The following is a 23,438-nucleotide window of genomic DNA, read 5'->3' on the forward strand; positions in this document are numbered from 1 at the left end:
GTCTTTTCATCTGTCATTTGGAGCCTGGGTAGACTTTGACCCTTCCCCTCGATCACCATGGAACTGTTATGTCAAGTCGAGAAATGTCAATTTGCTCTAAACAACTCTACCTTCTTTATCTACATACCTTGGATTCGACCTCTTTCCTATATAGACTTTGATATTTGTGTTGGTTTTTGCTGTAAAATTCCTTTGTTTTGAGCAGCGTATTGAAGTGATCTGTATTCAGTCTCGGTGTGAAATAATAGGCATAATTTCCTTTATTATGTCGTGCCTTCTTTCTGCGAGGCTCATCGCATCGCGAGTAAGTGCAGGCCGCGTGTACTGTACAGCGACAACGGTGAAAAATGATTCTAAACGAAAGAAATTTGTTATTGAACTGGGGAAGAGTAATGAAGCGTATCTGCAGTACTCGGAAGATCGCCATTATAACCTGATCAAGTTCGAGCATACCTACGTTCCCGACGCTGGCAAAGGCAAGGGATTAGGTAAAAAGCTAGTGGAGGTAAGCTACCGGCAAGCACGTTTGTCCACATGTAACACATGCTTGTTTCAATGTTCGTATCTCATATTCTCGCATCTTTCTCCGCCCCACTACAGTCGGCTTTTCAATATGCTATAGCGCAAAAGCTTACGGTAAAGCTGGAATGTGACTTTGCAGTCAAATATTTCAAAGATAATGAGGCCAAGTACAAGGCTTACGTAACGAAGTGAACGCATTGAAGCAGGCAATAGGAATGCAGAATAAAACACATGCATGATTTGACATCGATCGTTTATGTTTGCCGAAAGACATGCATGTGAAACGGGCTCTATATTCAATTGGATTCATATTTTGGGTAAGTGTTGCGATCCGCTGCTTTTGTCTAATCATTTTATCTATACACTTTATTAGCAGACCATTTTTCCTCCTACTTAGTTTGCTCAAAGTTTCACAATAACACAATTAGTAATACACAAATGATGTTCAGCAGCGAACGGAATAGGCACAATTACAGATCCGATGGCGGCGGCCGTGGTAATACCATTTCTTACAGGTACATCGCGTCCCGGTTTCCCACATCCTTGCTAAAATCGAACGGCTCGAACTTGATAACGGGTGCAATCTCGTTCCGCCACACCATCAGCTTAATGATGATGTCCCGCATTCGTTTGAGAATTTCCTTGTCCATCGTCTGGAACGTGTACGAGTAGCGGAAGAAGATCTGCTCGTACATCTTAAACTCGTTCATGTTCGAGATGCTGCGTAGCATGATCGATATGTCGTACAGCGTCAGATACTTCCGCACATCGATCCACTCGTTGAAGAGAAAGTCGAGCGTGTACTTCAGTGCGACCTTATTCTCGCTGACGGAGGTTAGAATTTCTTTACTGTACATGCTAAAATGTGGATGCTTCAGCAGGCCCAGGTAACGCTTGATCATACTGATCTCTCTGGTACAACCGAGGCTTTTGATAAGAATGCGCTGATAGTTGATGTCGGTAGTTTCGAGGTACTGCTGCTCAACCTTCTTCCACTCCGCCAGCCCACTGTACTTGATGGTGGTGCAAAGAATGCGGAAAAGTCGTTCTTCGCGCTGTTTGAATGGTGACACCGTTTGATAGTAGAAAATCGCCTTAAACAGAGCTTTGTGCTGTTCGATGCAGGAGGTAACACCGAGCTTGCAGGCCCATTGCACGATCAGTTCCTTGATCAAGGGATTGTAGTAAGTCGTGTCGTTACTGTGTTGAATCTCCTCATATTTATCCAGTATGAGATACTCCAAGAAGTGCTACAAGAAAACGTAGACCGCGAGACAGGTAAATTAACCTTGGTCCAGTCGACACTCACCTATTCCTACCTCAACATGTTGGAAGCTGGGCAGATCCTCCGTAGCATGGTACACAAACTCTAGATTGCTAAGCGCGAGCTTCCACGGTTGATAGTGTTCGTTGTTTTGCTTCAGGAACGACACCACATTAAACGCAATCGAGTAGTTCAGCAAACCTAACCGGGCTAGATTTAGCGCATCGTCCACTATGATCGCAAGCGTTGTGTACGGCAGATAGTGGAAGTTACCATTTAGCACGTGGGCCAGCTTTACCCAATGAGATGGTTCATAATTAACTCGATAATAACCTGCAACGAGCCAGAACGAACGTTGTTTAACACCTGCAGCCGGGGCAAGGCACACGACGTGCTCCGTTTTTAATTAGCAACTTTACCTATACCGCTCGGGTTCACAATAATCCAGGTGCTGCTGTTCGGTGCTTTGCAGTCCGACTTGACCGTAAGCAAGTTTTCACCGTCCGTCAGCCAGCGTACCTTCTCCACAAACAATCGCTGGTTGGTGTCGTTTATAAACGTCACCGGTACGGTCCACAGCTGTTCCGCCGGTTCTTCCTCGAACGGTAGCGCTATCTGGCGAAGTTCGAAGAAGCCTGTTCCATTGTTCCGCTTAATGTTGATGATTGGATATTTCTCCAGGCTGCTCCAGCTATAGAGGAAGCTGTGGAATATACTGTCTGTACGGCTTACACCCTCACCACCATTGTTCAGGATGTCTATCACATCGATCGACTCGCTTTCCATCCTGTAGCGAAAGTACTCTCGTATGAAGTGATCGAACGTGCGCTGTCCGAGGGTGTAGTTCATCATGCGTAACACACTCAAGCCTTTGTACTTGACCAGCTCGAAGTGGGTGTCCTCCTCCCAGTGATTGGTGAAGATGTTAAGGGCCGACGTTTTGGTGTTCATCTCCTCGCGCATCGAACGCAATCGTCCCTCCAGCAGGAAGTCGTCCAGGGTCGTCGAGTTCGTGGTAGTCATCTGGGGAAAGAAAGTGCTACGGATTAATTCCAAGAGTACGGATAAACCATTTAACCCACTCCTACGCACATTTCGCAGTGCCAGCGCCTCCAGATACAGCGGTATCGATTCATGTAGCCAGTACGTTTCCTTGTTCTTGTAGTCTGCCAACTTGTGGATAAACAACTTCGCCAGCTCGTTCGCCACCTCTCTGCTGATGCTCTTATCCAACGGTGGAAAATAGTCGGACGTCTTGATTAGTCGCTTCTCGCTCGACAATACCATACCCTCCTTAATCTCATACGTTGTATGGTCAATGTTCGGTATTGTCACATAACGGATCACCTCGTACGGAAACGGTACACCCAGGTACTGTTCGTAGATTTGCAGCACACGCGAAAACACGCTCGTTGCGTTTTTGATATTCTCGTCGTACCGAGTCCTGGTGAAGGCGAGCAAACTTACACGGCTCGTGATGCGATACTGCTCCGGTACCATGTCCGTTACGACGAAACCAATCTCTGATGCCCGTACCATATCGGTCGTATTGTACGTATCCACCACAATGTCACCCGTCTCCATTGGCTCGGACATTTCCAGGTTCATACTGGAGGCGGTGTTCATGTTGCTTTTGCGCGCTATGTTCAGCTCAAACGGTGATCGGAAGTTGTGATCATCCATGCAAGGGTAGAGCCGGCGCGCATTGTTCGGTTCCAGTACGGTTGCTGCAAAGTGTCTGTATCCAGTACAGGCCATTAACATCACGCTGTACGTCTATTGCTCTAGTCTCGCTAACCTTACCTACCTGTGTGTGGGTACATCATCTTCGTAATGCGTATAGTACAGCCCCTTATCGTTGGTCATGTTACCGAAAAAGTTCACCTTCACAATGTAGTAGATGTCCTTTTTCATCTCCGTACCGAGGAAGATGATCATCTTTTCGTTTGACTCGTCGAACTCGATGTCCAGTATTTTGATTGTGACGAAATCATCCACCGGAAACACTGGGTGATGGTAGAATTTGGATTTATCGATAATGGTAGCGTTCTCCACGCTGCTGCTACTATTCGGCGCTGGCTGATCGGTAGCCGTCACTTTACGACTAGTGCCCTCCGATTCATCTTCCCTCTCCTCTCCTTCGTACTCTTCCGGTGCGTCCGCTGGACCAGGACGCCCAGTAGGCAACAGCGTAACAGGTCCCTGTGCATCCTCTTCCCCAGCTTGGCGTCGTTTTCGACGTTTATTCAATCTCGGCAGCGAGTACAAATCTTCCTCGCTCAGGTCCCAATCAAGATCCTCATCAAAGTCGTTGTTCGTAAGCCGGATACTCTTCAGTACGGTCACGTTCTCGAGCCGTATCTTGAGATTCTTCACATTCAGCTCGATCCGCTTGTTGTTGGGTTTTTTGGACGTTACTGTCACCCACACGATGCCGGTATAGCTGAACGGGTGGTCCGTTTCATTGAACACGGGATGTATGAAGAGTCGGTAATGCTTCGGTATAACGTGCTTCGGAATTCGGGCCCGCTTGTCGATTAAATACGCACGGTGATTTAGGAAGTCTTCCAGCGTCAGATTAGGTTTGTGCTGTCAAAGATAACCAAGAAAGCAAACAATTTTAAAACCACATCCCACTCACCACCCAAAACATCTTCGCTCGACCCGGTTCTCGAACAAGTCTAACCTTACCTCGTATGCATACTTTGTGCTGAAAAATATCGTAAACGCCATGAAGAAGATGAAAACGAATATCAGCACGGCAATGCTGATGCCACGGCAGATCGACACGAAACAGCCCCCTTTACGCTCATACTCGATGTTGCCGTCTTCGACCGGTGACCCAGCGGTGAATGCATACTCGGACGCGTCACCCTGATGATGGTGATGGTGCGGTTGACCGTACGGGCTGTACAGGTGTTGCGTTGCCGGGGGTTGGTGGTTCGCATGACGGAAGATCTTCTTGCGATCCCACTCGTTAAGGTTCATGGCAGTTATTCTATTTCTGCTTTGCACGGTATTTGGCCAGCACGAAACTTGTTAGGTCGAGCAACGTCAACAACAACAACTGGAATTTGTCGATAGAGAGATTTAGCTTTGATCGTGTGCAACTGGAATGGGTGCTAGAAAAAAAAGCATGGACAAGAAAAAGAGAGGGAGAGAGAGAAAATAAATGTACAAAATATGTGAAATATGTGGGCTAATTTAGATTCATCAGTTTTGCTTTAACGCGTTTTACAACATCTTAAGAGAGGAGTTTAACAGCACCGGGGTATAATATTCTTCTCCAAAGTGTATCATGCCAGCAACATCATTTGTCAAAATCGTTATTATAATTCTCATAAACTTTGGGGAACAGCTTTTCTTTGTTTGTTAACGATTCTAATCTACCTCGGCATCTAGCTCCGTCCCCATCACCATTCATCTCCACCATTCTGTACCATATCTTTTGTTTACACTGATGAGTACCTACACGAAAGACCTCTCCGTAAACCTTACAACAACAAGCACTCACCATATGTATGAATCCGGTTGGAACCCTGGGACACAAGTGCGCAGTCGCGCGACGTCCTAAAGCGTTACTAAACTCCAAAACTTATTGGGTGTGCACGTTAGCTCTCGAGGTAGCAGCAACAGCAGCAGCAGTATACCGGGCCAGTCGACACACAGAGACTAGCCACCAGACCGAGATCACTTCATTCTAGATAGATGACAATCCAACCGCTTGCCACGCTTCGTTTCGCTTCATTTCTTGTGTGTTTTGCCATCGGCGTTCAATGGTATTGCCGTTCCTGCTTGCTCCTGTTTGTTGGTGCGCGCTGGATTGGGTTGGCACGCTGTATGTTGTCTCTTCGTTACGGCTCAGATGACCACCTTGCTCTGCGTGCCCGTCGCGTACCGGGATGCGGGGCAGGTGTTTGCAGGGTAGGCCAGAGCACTACAATGAAGTATTGTTCTTTATCTTCCTGCCTACCTCCCGCCCAACGCACATGCGGCGGGCAATAGGATTGGACCTTATAGAAGCAAGAGCTGCAGTGGCTTATCACAATGCAAATATCATTACACTTGTGCGACAGACCCTAAAGTTTATGCGACGCCAAATCTGTTGATCTCGAATTCAACGAGAAACGAGGCGGCTGTGGTGTGTGGTGGTCCGGTAGATGACCGAGGCCGACACGCAACGTCACTGCCGGAGGAAGACTAGATCGGGTGTAGTCGTTTGTTCTGCGTTTTATCAGTAGCTGAATCTCGACATCTTCACCACTTATTGATGTTTAGGCTCTTATTTAAAAAAAAAACCTACACCGGATGACACTTTATAGCGCCTCATCTATATGGGGAGTGTCCCACACGAACCGGAGATCTGATCGATTCTGATTGTTTATTGTTTCCGGCCAAAGCACGTTGGTGCTACAACGTTTAGATTTTTGTGTGATTTTGTTTTTAGTTCCGGTGAGCTTGAGCGCTGCATGAAATGTATCATATGCATCACAAACAAGATCCAACAATATGAGTAGCTATGAAGTAGGTTCGTAGTGATGTACATAGGAACAACAGCGTCGGTTCACTTATCGTTATTTGTACAGAATTTTACTTTTATGTTTACGACTCCCGCAAACTAGCTGCAAAGTTTTTCGCTGTTTGTAGAGTGAGTCTGACTAGGAGTTGTTTAGCATGCCGAAAACTTTGCGTTAAGAAAAAGTTTGACGTTTGAAGGTTTGTAACCAAATATTTCCCTATAGCTCTACGTTATGTTTATTAGATGGTGCAATGTACACCCTCCAGTTAAATTGTAACGGTCTTATAGGCACGGGTGTAGAAATCGCGAGAGGTGTGTAGATTAAAATCTCAACTGGACCATGCCTCGCTCATGCGTCATACGTCATGTGGCTGCTGGCTTATTTAGTATTATAATTAATTGGTGCTATTGGTTTCTTTCGCACCTGAGCCTGAAACCATATCAGTAGTATCGAACAGTATCGAATGTTTTGTGACAGGGTTCGGTAAACGTTAGCGTGTAGAGATTTGTGGATCAACCAGAGGGTGTTAGTTTTGTTACGTTGATTTTTCCCTCTCTTTCTCTCTCTCTCTCTCTCTCTCTCCATCTATCTCTTTCGTTTATGCACGCCGATTACCATTTTATTTATGATTGTAAATTTGGAACATTTCTATATTCATAAATCTATTCTAAGCACCAGTAAGTTTAAATTTTACCTTACAGAATTTTGAACCATATAATGGAACTTTTTTATCACACAATAGAATATTGCAACTAGATAGAGAAATGTTGCAATCCCGTTAAGGAAAGTTGCATTCATGCGATGGAATTTGCAAACTGTAAGCGGGGAATTGGCGAGATGGCTGTAAAAATTTGCATTCAGTTGTGGAACTTTTGCCGAGTGTTTAATCCAATACTGTTAGCAATACGGCCAGGCCGTTCTTTATAAAATAAAAAATAATAAAATAATAAAAAAATAAATAAATGAAAATTGGTCGTTAGTTTAAATCATCACATTGTGTCAACCTCTTGAACATTTGAGCAGGTTTTATGCGAAAGTTTTTCGGACATGGTGTTATAATTCCTCTTCTTCTTTCTTGGCACTACAACCTCGAGAGTATCCTTGTTTCTGTGACCTAGTTTTACCAGCAGTAAAGCAATTAGCCCCACGTACGGGGATACGGTATGGATGGGAGTTGAACACCGGTCCTGCCGTCTGAAGACCAGCGCCGTTATTACCTCGGCCACTGGACCGCCTCAACTAATAGCATTATAGCAACCATTATTTCAAGTTTTATAAGCCAGAACGCCAAACGTATATAAGGTGTTCGTTTATTGTAATTTCAGATTTTGAAGGTGATTTTATGGCAGATTGTGGGATCAATATTATTATATGAAATCTTACAAAACTTTGATTTGAATTCGAAATTTTTAATGTATAGATCTTCCCATACTCATGTAGAAGACGTAGTTTATTCATATGCTGTATACTATTACGAGTAAATTAATTGCAATTGATTTTGCATGACGCGGTAACTATCGGAGATATAATTATTAAAGACTAGCTCATAAAATGCAAATAATTTCATACAACTATTTATACATTCATATACATAATATCAAACCGCACATCCCTTCTCTCTCTCTCGCTACCTCTATCTTTCTCTCTCCCTTGCTCTTTCTCTACGTCCAACCTCTCTCAATCGGTATCTCGTGACTAACAAAATAATGGAACGTATTGACATTCCGTCTCGAAATAATCACTCAACATTCACACCTCATTTGCACCTGTTTGTTTGTTTGGATTAAATATTGACAAATGAAGGAATAGGGTGTTCCATTTTTTTGCCCGTGCCATACTGTTGCTGTGCACTTTGCATATAACTGCCTATCCACTAATTTATTGACTCGTGCAGCAGCTTGATACTAATTGAAGGTTTTTTTGTTTTTTTCTGTACAACATTGCAATGTTTGCTATACGTCAACAAAAGCGTCACCGACATTAAACTAAACATACAGCTTCTTGGCTTCTGGAGCTTTGTTTGCTTCACTAATGGAAATACTAGGTTGCGATAGAGAAAAAAAGGGTGACAATTTGGTATCGTATTTAGTTTATCTGTCGCAATGTTGCGTGCGTATGTCTCAGGGTCAGTGTGTCTAATCAATCCATTAGGTGGTATGTATGACTGTATATGAATGTGTTTTTTATCACTCGTGATCGATTTTACTCAACATACGCTGGTGGTTGCGGTCCAAAGTACTGAGACGTACGTTGATTTTCCAGCTTGCGTACATCCGTTCCAAATGATCCATATAATAAATGCGTTTGTTTGCGAGTAAATTCCTTCAACAGGACAAATCAATCCCGAAAACAGGGAAAGGACAGAGGGTGACAGCTAGAAACTCATACCTTAGGGCTTACGGGATTCCGGCAGTGTGGAAGAGTGAGTTAATGAACACATCAACACACTTCTTCCGAGTGGCCGAGTGCCGAGACCCGCGAATGATGCGCGGGGAAACAGTGCCAAACCGAGACGCACAACGCCACACAATGCCTACAACAGCTACCGGTAAATTGAATAATGCGAGCAATCCATTTCGGAATCCTTCAAGTGGTTGGCTGTTTTGTGGCTTGATTGGATAATGGTATTTTACTTTTGCGCTCCCTAAGCACGTTAATAGGCAATGCGGATCTTGCTCCTCTGCTCTACTACCTATTGCTGGAGTGTATAACAATGGGGAGGGAATGGAATGGGCAGGGTCCCGTGTGGTCTTAAGGCACCAAGCGTGACCGACCTGTGGCGACTTTTAGTCTCTCGGTTGATCTTAAGACTGGAGGACGCACAAAAACGCTAGAGCAAACTGTGTCCTGTGCAACGAAGCACATAGTTTTTGTAATTTTTTGTTTTTATTTTTGGTTGTTAGTGGTTTTGATGCCAATCTGTCACCGAAAAGTTGTGACCGGTGACTGACAACTGTGCCAAAAAATAAAAGGTAAGACTCTTACATTAGTGACTTCATTCAGTGTCGGAATTAGATGATTAGTTCAGGTGCTACTCGGTTAGGGTAAGGAGTGCTTTAATAAATATGGGACCATGTGAAGTGACTTACTAAATGAAAACCGCAGGAATGCAGCAGTAGAAAGCGTAGCTCATACTGTGTTAAACAACTATCAAAAAATGGGCAAAAAAAGGCACATACACACATTGGTTTGATTGCTGCAGAAGTATTATTAGCTTAAAGATACGTATTGAACGATGTGTTTGGTGATGTCATCTGTTCACCATCCATCTGTTTGGCAGCGCGTGCAATGCACGGGAAGCGCTGAAATTTTCGGCACCAGAACCGACGGGCAGTCGGATCCATTAGCACGAAATACACAAACAGCACAAAACCCTGAACCGGTGCGGTTAGACAAAACAGGTAGGCGAACAGCTTGTCCTCCGTCCCTGTGGTCAGCATACCGAATATCCACGGTAGCCCAAGCAAAAAGAACAAAAACACGGACAGACGAAGTTGTGCCAGCGTCATCGCATGGTCAGCCGTTTTCGTCAGGTTGCTTGGAATGGTGAAGATATGGTACATCACTATCACAAAGCTGATGAGATTTACTAAGATAATCAACCCGATCGGTAGCAACAACCCGTACCAGAGCGCACTTCCGTGTGGGTAACAGATGTCCGACAGGTTGTCGCGCTTGAGATACAGCGTATAATTCACGCTGAGAAACAATGTGACAATCAGCAGAGGTCCACCCCAGCAGCAAACCGTTGCCTTCAGAATGAAATGAGTCGGCCGTAAGCGACCTAGCACTTTGACATACCGCATAAACTGTAGATAGGCAGTGATGAGCATCCACATAAACGTCACAAGAATGATGTAGTGAAAGATGGCACCAAGCAGTGCACATTCGATCTGACTGATCCGATTCTGATCAATATCGGGACCTTCGAGAAAAATAATAATCATCTCGACGGCGATCGCACAAGACAGTTGGAGCAGAATTTTGCTGCTCGCCTTTGCTCGCCAGCTTGGGAAAAGAATAGCGGTGGCAAATATTCCAACCACACCAAGCAGTGACATTGAGCAGCCGATCGCGGTGATGATGTCCAACGCCAGTGTACCCTTGTCCGCGATAAACTTCTGCGAAACGCCTACAGTTTCCACCATCTGTATATCTTTCGTGAGTCGCGAGAAGGATGTGAGGTGAAAGCAACCGCACAGTGCAAGTGGGCCGGAAACGTTTAACAACCGGCACTCGTCGTACGACCAGTGCCCAAACTCGGTCGTGTTGTCTGACTCGAACGACCAGTAACCGCAACGTCCGGGAAGATCGCGGGTACGTTCACGAGTGTAGATCGGAATTTCGCCCGGCATTCGGGACCCGTACCCAGGCAGGTTGACGCTGATGATTTTCGAGTTAGGGCGTGCTATCGTACCGTTTTTCGTTTCACGAAATGCGTGATCGTTGTAGTAGATGGTGATAATAATGCGCAACGATTTCGAGACTGGCAGAGAGTCCTCGACTGTCTCACTCGCTGGTGCAGTGCTAGCTTCAGCAGTATCGGAATCTTCCTCTTCATCAGGCGTTGCGAATGCGACATTAAGCTCGTCCAGACTCTCGATCACGTGCTGCGGAATAAAGGATCCTATTTCCAGATCACCTTCCTGTAGCAGTGATTCTATCGATTGGTTCATGTACAAGTACCTAGTATAAATATTCGAGAACAGTAATGAGATGAATGATAAATGTTCAAGGGAAGTAAAGTAAGGATGAAACTCACCGCAGGCTGCAATCACTAAAGTCTTCTTGCTCCGGATTTTCCCCAACATCCGAAAGATCGTCAGACTCTGAACGGGGTGTTCGGTTACGGAACAATGCTAACCCTGTCACGTTTGCCACAGTAGGATCTGCTATCAACACTATCAACCTTGAGGTACGAAACAGTACCGTGCCATCATTTTGTCGAACCTGTTGCTGTGTCGTACCGGGGTGCTCCTGACAATTGTACTGTCCTCCCTGCAGTAGTTCCAACGTATCGTTCACTAGGGCCAACTGATTCACGATTGTTTCCGTAGCGTCCAACATAATATTGGTAGTATTCAGTGCCCTCTGGGACAGCAAAACGGTCGATTCGTTTAAATACATCATCCGGCTCATGATTTTGCTAATGTTGCAAAAGTACTGTCTACCGAATTCTTCGTGTCGTTCCTCGTCAACCAATCCGCTCGGGTCAAGCAGAAGTGTGGGAATGTTTTCGAGCGTCTTTGAGATGTAGAAAAGATCAGCAGGAATAACGTCCTCCGGGGTAGCTAGTACATCTACTGCGTTGTTGAGTACATCGCTCAGCACACTTTGATTCAGCTGACTAACACTGTATCGGTATAGGAGATTAGTTGTGGGTCGTTTTTTGTTGGAGCAGTGATCACTGCCGGGATTCCAGTCCCAAGTACATCCGTAAAGGTAATCACCCAGGCAGCGTCTAGTGAGCGGGAGTCCACTGTGCTGTACTAGACAGAGATTTCTTGGTGCAACCGTTTCACCTAACCGTGCGGGCCACCATACGTTTTTCCCTGGTTGCAGCTTGAGACTGTCGGGTAAACAGTACTCCGTACTATTTATCCCGAGGAACCGAAATTTGTCATCGTTCAGCGACTCGAGTGCGGTAGTTAGCTTTTTGTGCGTTCGATAGTAGTCCAAATATTTCAAAGGTAGTTCTGTAACGAGATAAAAGGATGTTGCCGAAGTTACATCTTAACATATTCTAATCGAAGTTTTTGACATTATCATTTCTTTTCGCAGCTATCCCTAGAGTGTACAACAAAACCAGTGCAAGATGGGACGGCATCCGCTTTCCCTACTAATAGTGGTACTGTCGCTAATGCTGCTGCCGTACGGTTACACCTGGAAGGAATATCGGATACGTAGAAGCATCGACCTGTCCTTCACAAACCCACTCATATCCGATACGAAGTTGCCAAACGAGCTAGTCCCATCCGGGTACAGCCTGTACCTGCACCCGATACTCGAAAAGTCTTCCTTTGCAGGACGCGTAAACATTACAATGATGTGCGCTAAGTCTACCAATCAAATCACACTTCATGCTCACCACGATCTTACCGTAGATGAACTAGATCTGGAGGTGGTAAAGATGAGCGACGAGAGTAAGATCGCTATACGTCGCGTGGGTCGCGTTCCGAAAAAACCATTGCTAGAAATTTATTTTCACAATTCGTTGACGGTCGGTGTATCGTACGAAGTACGCCTCAAGTTCAACGGTAACATTTGGGAGAATGTGGAAGGTATTTTCGAAGGGAAGTACAAACAGCAAGCGAACGCTGGCGGCACGGATACAGATGCCGAGGGTGTGATCGAAGCGGAAGAGCACTCGTACGTCAGTACGTACTTCCGGCCTCACCATGCACGTCGTGTATTTCCTTGCTTTGACGAGCCAGCGTATAAGGTACCGTTTAACGTGAGTATTGTACGTCCGCGAACGCATCATGTCCTATTCAACACTGAGCTAGAGCGCACGGAACAGCTAACACCCAACGATTCGAAATACGTGATCGATGTGTTCAAGCGCACACCACCGATGTCGACATTTACGTTTGGATTTCTCATGTCCGACCTTCAACAAGTCCCGTCTATGTCTGACGAAAAGGATGACGAACTCAAAAAACCTGCGATTCGTATTTGGGCACGGCGTGACTTCCAAAAAAATGTAGCCGATGTAGAGCAGCGTGTGAAGCTTGCTTTGAAAAAGTTGAAAGACTATTGGGGCGTGGATTTGCCGCTCGAAAAACTGGACGTGGTGGCACTGCCTGGATTCTCGTACGTGAAGCCGGCCGATAACTGGGGTTTGATTGTGTTCAAGTAGGTGATGATGCAACTGCACTTTGTAAGCATAATACATTTTTTCATGAGTAATTATCGCCATTTTTTTTGCAGGGAAAGTGAACTGATGAGAGGCTACTATAACCTTGCCCAAGAACTGGTCTATCAATGGCTCGGCTCATGGATTACTCCGGTAAATGGACATGATAAAAATTTAAAGAGTGGAAATATTCGATCTAACGTGGTCCTATGTTGCATATGTCATTTCTTAATAGCACTGGTGGAGCGATGCACATGTGAACAAAGCCATCGCAGGATTCCTTTCTGCCGACACTGCGATTAAAATTGATGGAGGCGATGAGTTCGAAGGTAAGTACCCGATGACCATTCTATACTCCATCTACTACGAGTTTAGCAAACGCTACCCGCATTCACGTATCACGGGCCAGAAGCACGAGACGACGTGCAGCAAAACCGAACTAGTGTTGCGTATGCTGAACTACACGCTCGGTGCGGCTACGTTCCGCCGTGGTATGCAGAAGTTCATCCAACATCGCGAGTACAAAACGTTCTACGGCGATGACGTGTGGGAAGCGCTCACCAAACAGGCCCATCTCGATCAACGGCTGTGCGAATCGGCCACCGTGAACGATGTCGTCAACTCGTGGATCACCAAAGATCGAATCCCGATGGTGAAGGTGATACGCTCGTATGACGACCGTACGGCCACCGTAATGCAAAAGTTGTATCTGCGTGAGCGTCCGCACGATGTGCTAGATAAGGATAAAATGCTTTGGTGGATCCCGCTCGTGGTTGTTACACAGGACCGGTTGAACTTTGGCAACATCAGCGCGGTGAAATGGATGAAGCAGGTGCGGGAAATAAAACTGGAGGAACTACCGAAACCAGACGAGTTCATCATTGTCAATCCGGAAGAGATAGGGCCGTTCCCGGTGAACTACGATGAGCGTAACTGGAACCTGCTTGCATCTTTCCTGCAGAAAGAAGAGGGCAGAACCAAGATTCCCGTCTACACGCGGTAGGAATAGCAGGATTCGCTGCGATACGGCAAAGAGCATGTTCATTTTGCCTATGTGCATGCTGCATTATTGCATGTACGTTGCTGTAGAGAGCGAGCGACAACAACAAAAAAATTGTTTTGTACGATTTCTAATGTGATCTAATGTTTTTCTTCCAAACTACAGTGCAAAACTGCTTCACGACGCATGGAACCTTGCGTATGCCGGTGAGCTTAGCTTTGGCACTGCCTTCAATATGACACTCTTCATGAAGTACGAACGAAACCATTTGGTATGGAATCCGGTGTTTACACTAATCGATCACATTGGCCGCCATATCGATATGTCTGCGGTGCACAAAAAGTTCGAAATGTATGTCCGTACCCTGCTGACACCGTTGTACGAAGAGCTGGTCATCAATCAGCAAGAGAACGAGGAAATGTGGAAGGCAAACTTACGCTCGCTGGCAAAAAATTTCCTCTGCCGCGCCGGTTACAAACCGTGCATCGAGGAAGCGCAACGTGCGTTCAACAAGTGGATGGACAGCCCGGACCCGGACGCAGGCAATCCGTCAGTACACGTCAGCAGACATGATGATTCGTTCGGAACAGAATGTTCTAACTTCCATGGTTCATTTCGGCTTTATTGCAGAGTTGCCAATCAGTATATCTGCCCAGTGTTCAAGTGGGGTACGCGGGAGGAGTGGGAGTTTGGACTGCAGCGAGTCATCAATTTCCCCGAGTCACGCGTTAAGAGTGAACGCACCTATCTGCTGAAAACGCTCGCCGGCTGCCCAAGCCAACCGTTTAAGATAGATCGTCTGCTGAACATCATGGTGCTGGAGGATAATGGTAACTTTACCGACAACGATATCAGTCTTATCTTCAAGATGCTTTCCGGTGGATCAAGTGGCTACACGACGCTTTTCAACTTCCTCAAGAATAACTGGGATGCAATCAAATTACGGTAGGGCAGGCAAAAAGACACGGCTGCTCTTCACGCCACGCAAATACACTAAATCGTATTTTCCCCTTTCGTTCTCTTTCAAAACCAGATTCAAGAATCGGGAATCACTGTGGGATAATATGATCAATTCCGCTACTGGTTTATTTACCACGCAGGAAGGCTACGATATGGTATCGCAACTGTACGTGCAGCATCAAGGTGAGTTCGGTACAGCGGAACACATCATTGAGAAGTCGCTGAAGAACATCAAGGAGGAAACGAAATGGAGTGACGAAAACTTGCCAGTTATAGAGAAGTGGCTCGACAATTTTCTCGCTAGCAATGGTGTAGCGGATCAAAAGTTTCTCGGTTGATATCGTCGTATCATGGCGGAAGTAGCTGTATGATTAAACAAAGTTGAGAAAAGACGTAGGAGAGCGGGATAAAAAGCGAGTGTAAAAGAGTATGAAATAGGTGTGAGCAAATATCTCTAGAGGAAAAAGTTGTAGGAATGTTTCTTAGCAGGATATTATAGCCCTTGATGGGATAAGTCAACGATGTGTTTGAAAGCCGGCAAATACTGCTAATCAATAGAAACCGAATTCTCCGGCAAAGATACCAATAAACGACGTCTTACCGATTTCATTGCTTTCATCGTGCTCCGGTTTGTCCCACTTTTTGCCACACTTGGTGACGATGTGCAACAATAACCGCACCATGTACCACTCATTGTTAGCCGAAGTCCAGAAATCTTCCACCCGCTTTACTTCATACGTTTTGATTTCATCGAAGATGTGCTTTAGGTCGGGCTGCTGCTTCCGGCGGGTTTTAATGTACTCTCTAACCCTGCTGTCATAATCCTTGAGTCGTAGTGATTCCGGACCACGGATACTGGACCGATTCATCAGCAGTTCAATTGTAGCAGCGAAGTATCGTTTACAGTTTGCTTTCCGTTGGGCCAGCACGGTGTCTGTCTGAATGAGGGCAAAGTCTGGTACCAAGTGTGCTTCGCACCAGTACGGCCGTGGTGGCCCATCATCTTTCAGCTCCACCTTGTATATCGTCCGGTTCGCATCCGACCAACCGTTGCGTGCAGGTTCACCCCATTTGATGCGAGATGCATGCAACTTAGAAGTTTTCGGGCGGTGAAGCTGTTCGTCGTTGGTGTTGGTGAAGCATACGAACCCAGCGCTGGAGTTGTTCTCCCGCCAAAACCAACGGTCACCGTACACGGTAAGGAAGAGCTTACGGCGTGCCTTGTCGAAGTACAGATACATACTGGGGCCTGTACCATCGGCAGTGACTAAACTGTCACCCACAATCTGACGTCGCTGTTGTGCGATACAGGCAAAGTTTTGCCGATTGGAAGATATTATCGGTATCAGGTTCTTATTAAGAATCGCTTGAACAACGCTTGAATCTTCCAAATCTCGCTTGTGTGCATGATGCACGCTCTCCTTTTGATCAGCGTAGACCACGTTAGAGCTCTCGCTACAATCCTTAGAAGTGTCGTACATTTCAACCAGCAACTGTCCCTTTCGGTTGCTATCGATCGAAAAAATGCCATTCACGTTTACCTCCAACCTAAACTGAGTTTGCAGTTTTATCATTTCGATACTATTCCAGTTGCTTTTTCTAATGCTGAAACAGAATTGCTGGTAGCTTGCATACCGCGTGGTAAACTCGTCCTTGTCACAGTGTAACTGGAGCAGATTGGTTTCCCGGTACAAACACAACTGCGGCAGAGTGATCGAGCAATTTTGGTAGGACAGCTGTGTGGAATGTTGATCGATGCGTACTGTTGCACAGTCCAGATCCTTGCTGTAGTTGGTGCCCGACATTGGAACGCTGTATCGTGTTGACAGCTTAATTGGCGCATTCCATTGCGATCCCGGGAGCCGGCGTACCAGTGCACCATATTTGAGAAGTCGCCGGGCAGATATCCAGCACTCGGACACGTTCATACGTAGTAAAACTTCCCGCACCACACCAAGCTCGTCCGGATCCAGATCGTAAATGTCTGTGGCGGTTCCGGATTGAACGCATCCATCTTGCCAAGGTTTTGCCGCCCGAACACCGACACATAATATTCGGTTGGTCTGCCCGTACGTACGTACAGCAACATACCCGGGAGGACATCGACAATCGAGCGGAATTGCGGATCGTTCCACATAATTCAGATGCTGTACGGTTTGTCCTTCACAGTTGTTAATCGTCAGAAATGTAAGCTGAGGTAGGGGCGAAGATGATGTTGGTGGCACTAGAATACTGCTGAGTAAAGGCGAGTCTGTGGTTGATAGAGGTGTAGAATCTCCGGGAGGCAGCGTTGCCTTTATTACTGCTACCACTGCTAGGAACTGTAGCACGTAGCACATCATCCCGATGGCCGAAAATGACGCACATAGAAAACACATGTCTCACATCTACTGTAGCTAGTTGCGCACCTAGTGATATTGAACTTCCCGCTTGGGTTAGTTACTTTGCACGTTTGGTTTTCCAATTCTTCGCCTTCTTATCTTAAACCACTGATCTAGCGGGTAAAGAGTAAACAGTGATCTATTCACGTTGCACTAAGAATGCAAACACACAAACGCTCACCCACTCACACAAATGCTTGCACTCACACTTTCGCACACACACCCACACCCGTCTCGCAAGGTCAAAATCCGCAAACGCTTCCGTTCGGTTCGGCGGCTTGCCAGCGAATGAGCGGAATGCGAACATGTTACACGCATCGTGCCGCCGGATGTACTGGTTTTAAGGGCATTTTGCAGCATGAGGACGTGTGAGGCTGCAAATGTTGTTTGTGCAGCTTAGTGATACCAATGTGTCCAAGCTTTTCCTTCCGTTGTAATGCCAGCACACAAAAAGAAAACAGTGGCTGCTGATATAGCAGGGGAAACATTGGAAGAACGGAACAGCAACGTACGGTGCCTGGAAAACAAGACTGCAGTGCAACAAGCCTGGCAGCAGCAGTTCTCTATCCGAGGTTGCCGTAACGAAGGGGACTGAAACAACTCCGCGGCCACAAGCCAACCGTTTTAATAGAATCCTCTACGCTGTGTCAACACGTACCAGCCGCCGCATTATTGATACTACTGACATTGTTTACCATGACCATTAGTGGAGAAGGGGTTTTAACGATCTGCAACTATAGGTTTTTGAAGCCTAGATGTACAGTCATACCGCTGAATGCACCTTGTACTTGAACGTGGAGGATAAAAACCATACCCAGATAGCTGGGGAACTATTGAGCTCTTTAAACTGTAGTAGAAACGTGCTTACTAAAAAATCTTTCGCGTCGTCTTTTTAATAATTCGTTCTTCCGGAAGCATCTCATCATGAACCATGTGGATCCGGTGGGTTAAGAAGTTGTGTGTATATTTTTACCATGAAACGTGTCTTTCATACACTTTTCTGCGTGGCCTCGTAACTCATCACGCTCTGCATTGTTTTAAAAAAGTGTCTGCCCTATAGTTTCGCAAGAGTAATGCGATCGGAATGTAGCATAACAGAACGCGTTTTTTCAGATTTAAGTAGCTTTTTATAAGTTTTTGTAAAAACATTATTTCTCTTTTTTATTTGACACAGATAATCCAGTGGTTGATTTTGGTTGTCCATTACACTAGTAAATCTGATATTCTTCTTCTTGATTTAACGACCTGATAGGTCATATATTGGCTTACTGTACTTAGAAATACCATTTAGTTGGTTTCTTGCAAATGAGAAACGGATGACAATCGAATCACGGCTCTGCCATTGTCAGGACCTTCTTCTTCTTCTTCCTTGGCAATAGACAACCTCGAGAGGTCTCGGCCTGCCATTTCTGGCTTTCTGTGACTTGGTTTTACCCGTAGCAAAGTAGTCCACCACCTGATCATTAAATCGAAAGCAGTAATGATCATTTAATCGATTAATGACGGATTCTCTATAGGCGTCGAACAGGGCTTGCATGTCTCCATCTTGAACCGTCTCAAGACAACTTGAAGATAATGCCGCTGGTGAATCTGCATCACCCCTTGTTCGTTGTTGTAACTTACGTTCATCCCAAGAAAACACTTGATATCGCCAATATCAATCATCTCGAACTCGTCTGAAAAACATTTCTTCACGTTCTCTACCACTTCCTACATTGAACCAGCAATAACAAGATCATATCACACGTACAAAACGATGATAACAATTTTGCTCCTTGTTGCGCGTGTGTAAAGACTCTGATTGTTTGAGCTTCGCCGTAAACACAAACGTCCACTAATAAATGTATCGAGCTTTCAAACCTGCTTAAGACCGTATAGAGATTTTCGCAAGCGACACACCAGATCACACCACCAGATCACACCAGAACCTCTCTCAAACCCCTCAGGCTGCACCATAAAAATGATCTCGGACGTTGACGTTAGCTATTCAGAAAAGTAGTTCGAACATCCATTTGATATATTATCATTTTCTTCTCGTTCGTCTCGTATGCCCATTCTACCAACCGGCGATTATGTTTCATTGTAATCTAAACCATATAGTTAATTAATTCTTCTAGCTACTAAATTTCATTGACTCTTTCGGTATCACTCATTTTACTCTCCAATTCACACTGAGCTGAACCAGCGCCAGCCACCTTTGTTGAAATGAAATCATTTACCGACAAATCGTCAACTGCACTCACGCTGGTCTACGAATCCTCCAAAAACACACGTCACACACATGAACTATTTCCCGCTGTATCGGATTCCAAACTCGATAAACATTGATGGCATAACCAACGAAAACTCCTTTCCAAGCCTTTACATCCAGCTTAGAACGTAGTTCCGTCGGAATGTGCACAAAAACACTGCATCCGAACACTCTAAGTTTTCCTACACCTGGTTTTCTGCCTTCCCAGGGTTCGTATGGAGTCAGAATCGCTTGTCGATACCTGAATCCTGTATCATGGTCCTAGCCTTATCAACCAGCGTGCGATTCATCCGTTCACTCTCCCCATTCTGCTGAGGAGTGTGTGGAACCGTCACTCCACATTTAGTCCTTTTGCTTCAGGAAATTATCAAACACCTTGCTGCGGTATTCGCCGTCATTGTCACATCGCAAATGACTAATTCTTTTACCAAATTTTGCACTGACTCGCGGAAACGGTCAAACACTTCACTCTTTTAACAAATAGTGAATACCATACAAAAATGGCTTCAACCGTCCACAAAAGTCACGAAGTATTTCACACCATTCACACCAACGGGAATAACAGGACCACACACATCCAAATGTATAAGTTCTAATACTCGAGACGATCTTTCTCATTACGAGACGGAAACGTATTCCGTGTATGCTTCCCGACCAAGCAAGATTCGCAAACAACACTTAGTTTGTCCGTACATGTCACTTTTAGTCCAGTGACCATTTCACCACGAACCAGCTACTCGATACCGCGCAAGTTCAGATGCCCTAAGCGTTTATGCCACAATTATAACTCCTTTGACATACGACCCGTCGTCAAAATAGAATTCGCATTGCCTCGTCGATAGCAAAAATCCAGTTGGTATAACCTTCCGATACGTTTACCACGCGCAACAATTTCTGATTCACGATGAATTTCAACTGTCCCGTTTTTATAAACTACGGCCATTACAGCTTCATCGACACGCATTACCGAGAACAAGTTACATCTCAAATCTGGCACATATAAAACATTTCTCACTACGCACTCGACTTTTCTTCTTTGAACGATGCTTACCACTCTGATCGCTCCCGAAAGATCCTCACGAACCGTGACGTCACCCTTTGCAATGGCAATTTCAACAGGTTGATTCAATGGTGTAAATTCTTCAAAAAGTGTTTTGTCGTTAACCAAATGTTCCGAACAACCAGAATCTATAAATCACTCCATTTTCCTCAAATCTCCTGTTCTCACACTTACAAAGCCAACAGCGCTTGCCTCACTCATATGAGCCTTCGATGTATATGTGTCACTTGTCTTCTTATTCAGGCACTCAGACAACTTATGTCCTACCACTTTCCAGCCATAACACCTAACCTTAAATTTAGGCTTCGCACGTTGCTTTGTACTCGAAAACGCAGCTTCACTTTTCGGCACGCACAAATCTACACCTTTTCTCTTCGTCTCCTCATCCAGCAAACGACACTTAAGAAATTCCACGTTAAGATCTCTATTGCAGTTACAACGGTCGAAAATGATGATCCCAGTGTAACCAACAAATGACACATCACTGGAGTTCTTCCAACACAGCGCCGGTAGCTCGCTATTTCCGCACTAATCTATCGAACTTAAGGAAATGTTCTTGTAGCGTCCCACCATCAAAACGAAGAGATAGCATTTGCCGCTTCAGGTACATCCTGCTTGCACCTGCAATACTGCGCCGCTCAAACACGCGTTTTAGTGCTTCCCAAACATCCTGCGATGAATGTTTGTCTTGTATGTATTCTAATTGAGAATCGTGTATTCGCGATACAATTAACGATTTGCAACGCCTGTCCTTTTTGGCACGTGCTTCACGATTTTTCTTCTTCTCGTTGGCGATTGCCTCATTATCTCCCGCTTCGTCTTTTAACGCCGTCAATTCACCCGCATCAGTGTAGACACATATCCATTTCAGCTTCGACAACTGCGCCATCAAGCTCCCTAACCACACATCTATCTTTTCAGCCGAAGCAATAGCCATCCGACTTCATTGGTCACACAACTCCCGACAAACTATAGCAGAACCGCCTCATCCGATTTTTACACATCAGCAACCTGTACCGAGAACTATAAATTCATAGCACAATAGTTTTCATATTACACGAAGCATAATAGTTAAGCAATAGCTAAGCCATACTCACAATAGTTTTTACCACTGATATGTAACAATAGGCAGGAAAGAGGCGAATGAGGTCTCAAAGGCCTAAAGCCTCTATAAATAAACGAAAAAAAGTGTGAAGAAAAGTGACACTTTACAAGAGCTCATGCTCCTCCAGGAGTATCGTCATCCGAAACTTCCATGCGGCATAGTTTGACCCATCGAACAGCGGGAGAAAATGACGTTCACTTTTCTCCAAATCCATCTTTGATACACAACTGAACTCAATAACAACTTTACAGTATTTTTCCACTTCCCGTATAATATCCTAATGATCCTGGGCCATGAATATTCATGTTGCATCGAAAAAGCAAGAGAAAAAAATCAGAGGCACGACCGTCGTTCGTTAGCAGAAGAACCGGAGTATTCTTTATTCAATAAACAACAGATAGGCAGGGAACACAAAAGAAGAAAAAACTGTTCCCAAGGAACAAACTCAAGAAGTGTATGTCACTGTATGTCTCTGTGCAGGGGTTGCACACTCCAACATAGGCCTCAATAGCGCCATCGACATTATCCAGCTCATAAAGTTTAGTACCCATATTTATGCTCGATTAAGTGCCCTCCATTATCCTTCCACACATAAGGAGGCCCAAGTCTTTCTCAGCACCCTCCTGGGTTATTAGTAACAGAGCCCATGTCTCAGAGGCGTATCTATACTGTTCTATATAGTCTCAGGTTCGTTCGCCATGACAGGTCCGTACATCACCCCTATGTCAATCTCTAGTAGGTCGCTAGTAAGTGCACCAAAGTTGTTAGCCTACAACCAATTATCTATATATGATCAACAAATTCCAGGATCTGGATTGTTTTATAAAAGATGATCGCCAAAGTTTCTATTACCTCTGATCGCAGTCTCCAACTTGGGGGAAACGAAGACATACAACCTCATCTCTCTGGTGCAAGCCCTTGGTGTTAGTGTTAGCCATGAAGTTTTTAATGTACCTTCATCTTGTAATTTGTTCTGAAGTTTGGCCATTATTATTTATTGGAGGACTTTAAAAGTTCTTTTCATACTTATTTTGTTACTTTATTCACATATTAGCTAAATTATGACTCCTCCCACTCATGAACACTCATTCTATCGACTAAGGGGTTATATGTTTTTAGTGAATTGATATGTTATGCATGACTTAATAAATAAAAACTCCAAAAACTTAAAACATGTATTGTTGGATGCATCCACCTGCCTACTGGATCGTGCGGCAAACGATTCATGACATTCTCCATTATTGCTTAAAACGATACCTACGACACGAAGTAGAACATGGAACGTGAATACGTCAAAGCTTGTGGCGTGACCCTGCAAAATGTTCAACTTTTTCCTCTGGGTACTGATCGTCTATGTACAAAGTTTTCTATGAAAATGTGCCAAGTCCTCACTATGCTCCAATACAAGGCAGGCCAATATGTTAATATTTTTCAAGTGAGTTAATTTTTTAGGCAGCCAAAAGTCTAAAGTAGTCAAAAAGGTTATGGCTCGTTTTGTACTAAAATGGATGAAGCCGTA

General features: G+C 44.9%; 3 protein-coding genes across 4 annotated transcripts; 1 reads left to right on the plus strand and 2 right to left on the minus strand.

Moving 5' to 3' along the window:
- Positions 1-153: 153 nt before the first annotated feature.
- LOC118513372 (aminopeptidase N) lies at positions 154-15,740 on the plus strand. 2 transcript variants are annotated; one of them, XM_036059007.1, is made up of 8 exons: positions 154-505; positions 601-839; positions 12,088-13,161; positions 13,237-13,315; positions 13,398-14,161; positions 14,328-14,711; positions 14,793-15,107; positions 15,196-15,740. In XM_036059007.1, exons 3-8 carry the CDS (start codon positions 12,122-12,124, stop codon positions 15,458-15,460), a joined length of 2,847 nt encoding a protein of 948 aa, XP_035914900.1. In that variant the 5' UTR covers positions 154-505; positions 601-839; positions 12,088-12,121; the 3' UTR covers positions 15,461-15,740. The 2 variants fall into 2 exon arrangements, with proteins under 2 accessions (XP_035914900.1, XP_035914910.1); XM_036059017.1 differs by lacking the exons at positions 154-505; positions 601-839 and adding an exon at positions 9,100-9,278.
- LOC118513317 (aminopeptidase N-like) lies at positions 834-7,463 on the minus strand. The gene is made up of 7 exons (XM_036058923.1): positions 5,301-7,463; positions 4,478-4,908; positions 3,594-4,375; positions 2,879-3,524; positions 2,206-2,809; positions 1,842-2,119; positions 834-1,772 (listed from the first exon to the last, which is right to left on the minus strand). The coding sequence occupies exons 2-7, from the start codon at positions 4,772-4,774 to the stop codon at positions 1,032-1,034; spliced, it is 3,348 nt and encodes a 1,115-aa protein (XP_035914816.1). The 5' UTR covers positions 4,775-4,908; positions 5,301-7,463; the 3' UTR covers positions 834-1,031.
- On the minus strand, positions 7,620-21,156 carry LOC118513273. Its single transcript, XM_036058842.1, has 3 exons — positions 15,724-21,156; positions 11,069-12,002; positions 7,620-10,992 (listed from the first exon to the last, which is right to left on the minus strand). Exons 1-3 carry the CDS (start codon positions 17,498-17,500, stop codon positions 9,522-9,524), a joined length of 4,182 nt encoding a protein of 1,393 aa, XP_035914735.1. The 5' UTR covers positions 17,501-21,156; the 3' UTR covers positions 7,620-9,521.
- Positions 21,157-23,438: the final 2,282 nt, after the last annotated feature.

This window comes from Anopheles stephensi, chromosome X, assembly GCF_013141755.1.
Source record: "Anopheles stephensi strain Indian chromosome X, UCI_ANSTEP_V1.0, whole genome shotgun sequence".
NCBI classification, from domain to species: Eukaryota; Metazoa; Arthropoda; class Insecta; order Diptera; family Culicidae; genus Anopheles; species Anopheles stephensi.

Coding starts and splice junctions, on each gene's coding strand:
- LOC118513317 (XM_036058923.1), bottom strand. CDS start 4,774: ATGAACCTTAACGAGTGGGATCGCAAGAAGATCTTCCGTCATGCGAAC. Junction 4,376..4,477: donor GCACAAAGTATGCATACGAG/GTAAGGTTAGAC, acceptor TATCTTTGACAG/CACAAACCTAATCTGACGCT. Junction 1,773..1,841: donor CCAGCTTCCAACATGTTGAG/GTAGGAATAGGT, acceptor GTTTTCTTGTAG/CACTTCTTGGAGTATCTCAT.
- LOC118513372 (XM_036059007.1), top strand. CDS start 12,122: ATGGGACGGCATCCGCTTTCCCTACTAATAGTGGTACTGTCGCTAATG. Junction 14,162..14,327: donor AAGATTCCCGTCTACACGCG/GTAGGAATAGCA, acceptor TCCAAACTACAG/TGCAAAACTGCTTCACGACG. Junction 14,712..14,792: donor GACCCGGACGCAGGCAATCC/GTCAGTACACGT, acceptor GCTTTATTGCAG/AGTTGCCAATCAGTATATCT.
- LOC118513273 (XM_036058842.1), bottom strand. CDS start 17,500: ATGTGTTTTCTATGTGCGTCATTTTCGGCCATCGGGATGATGTGCTAC. Junction 12,003..15,723: donor CGATGAAAGCAATGAAATCG/GTAAGACGTCGT, acceptor ATCTCGTTACAG/AACTACCTTTGAAATATTTG. Junction 10,993..11,068: donor TTTAGTGATTGCAGCCTGCG/GTGAGTTTCATC, acceptor TATTTATACTAG/GTACTTGTACATGAACCAAT.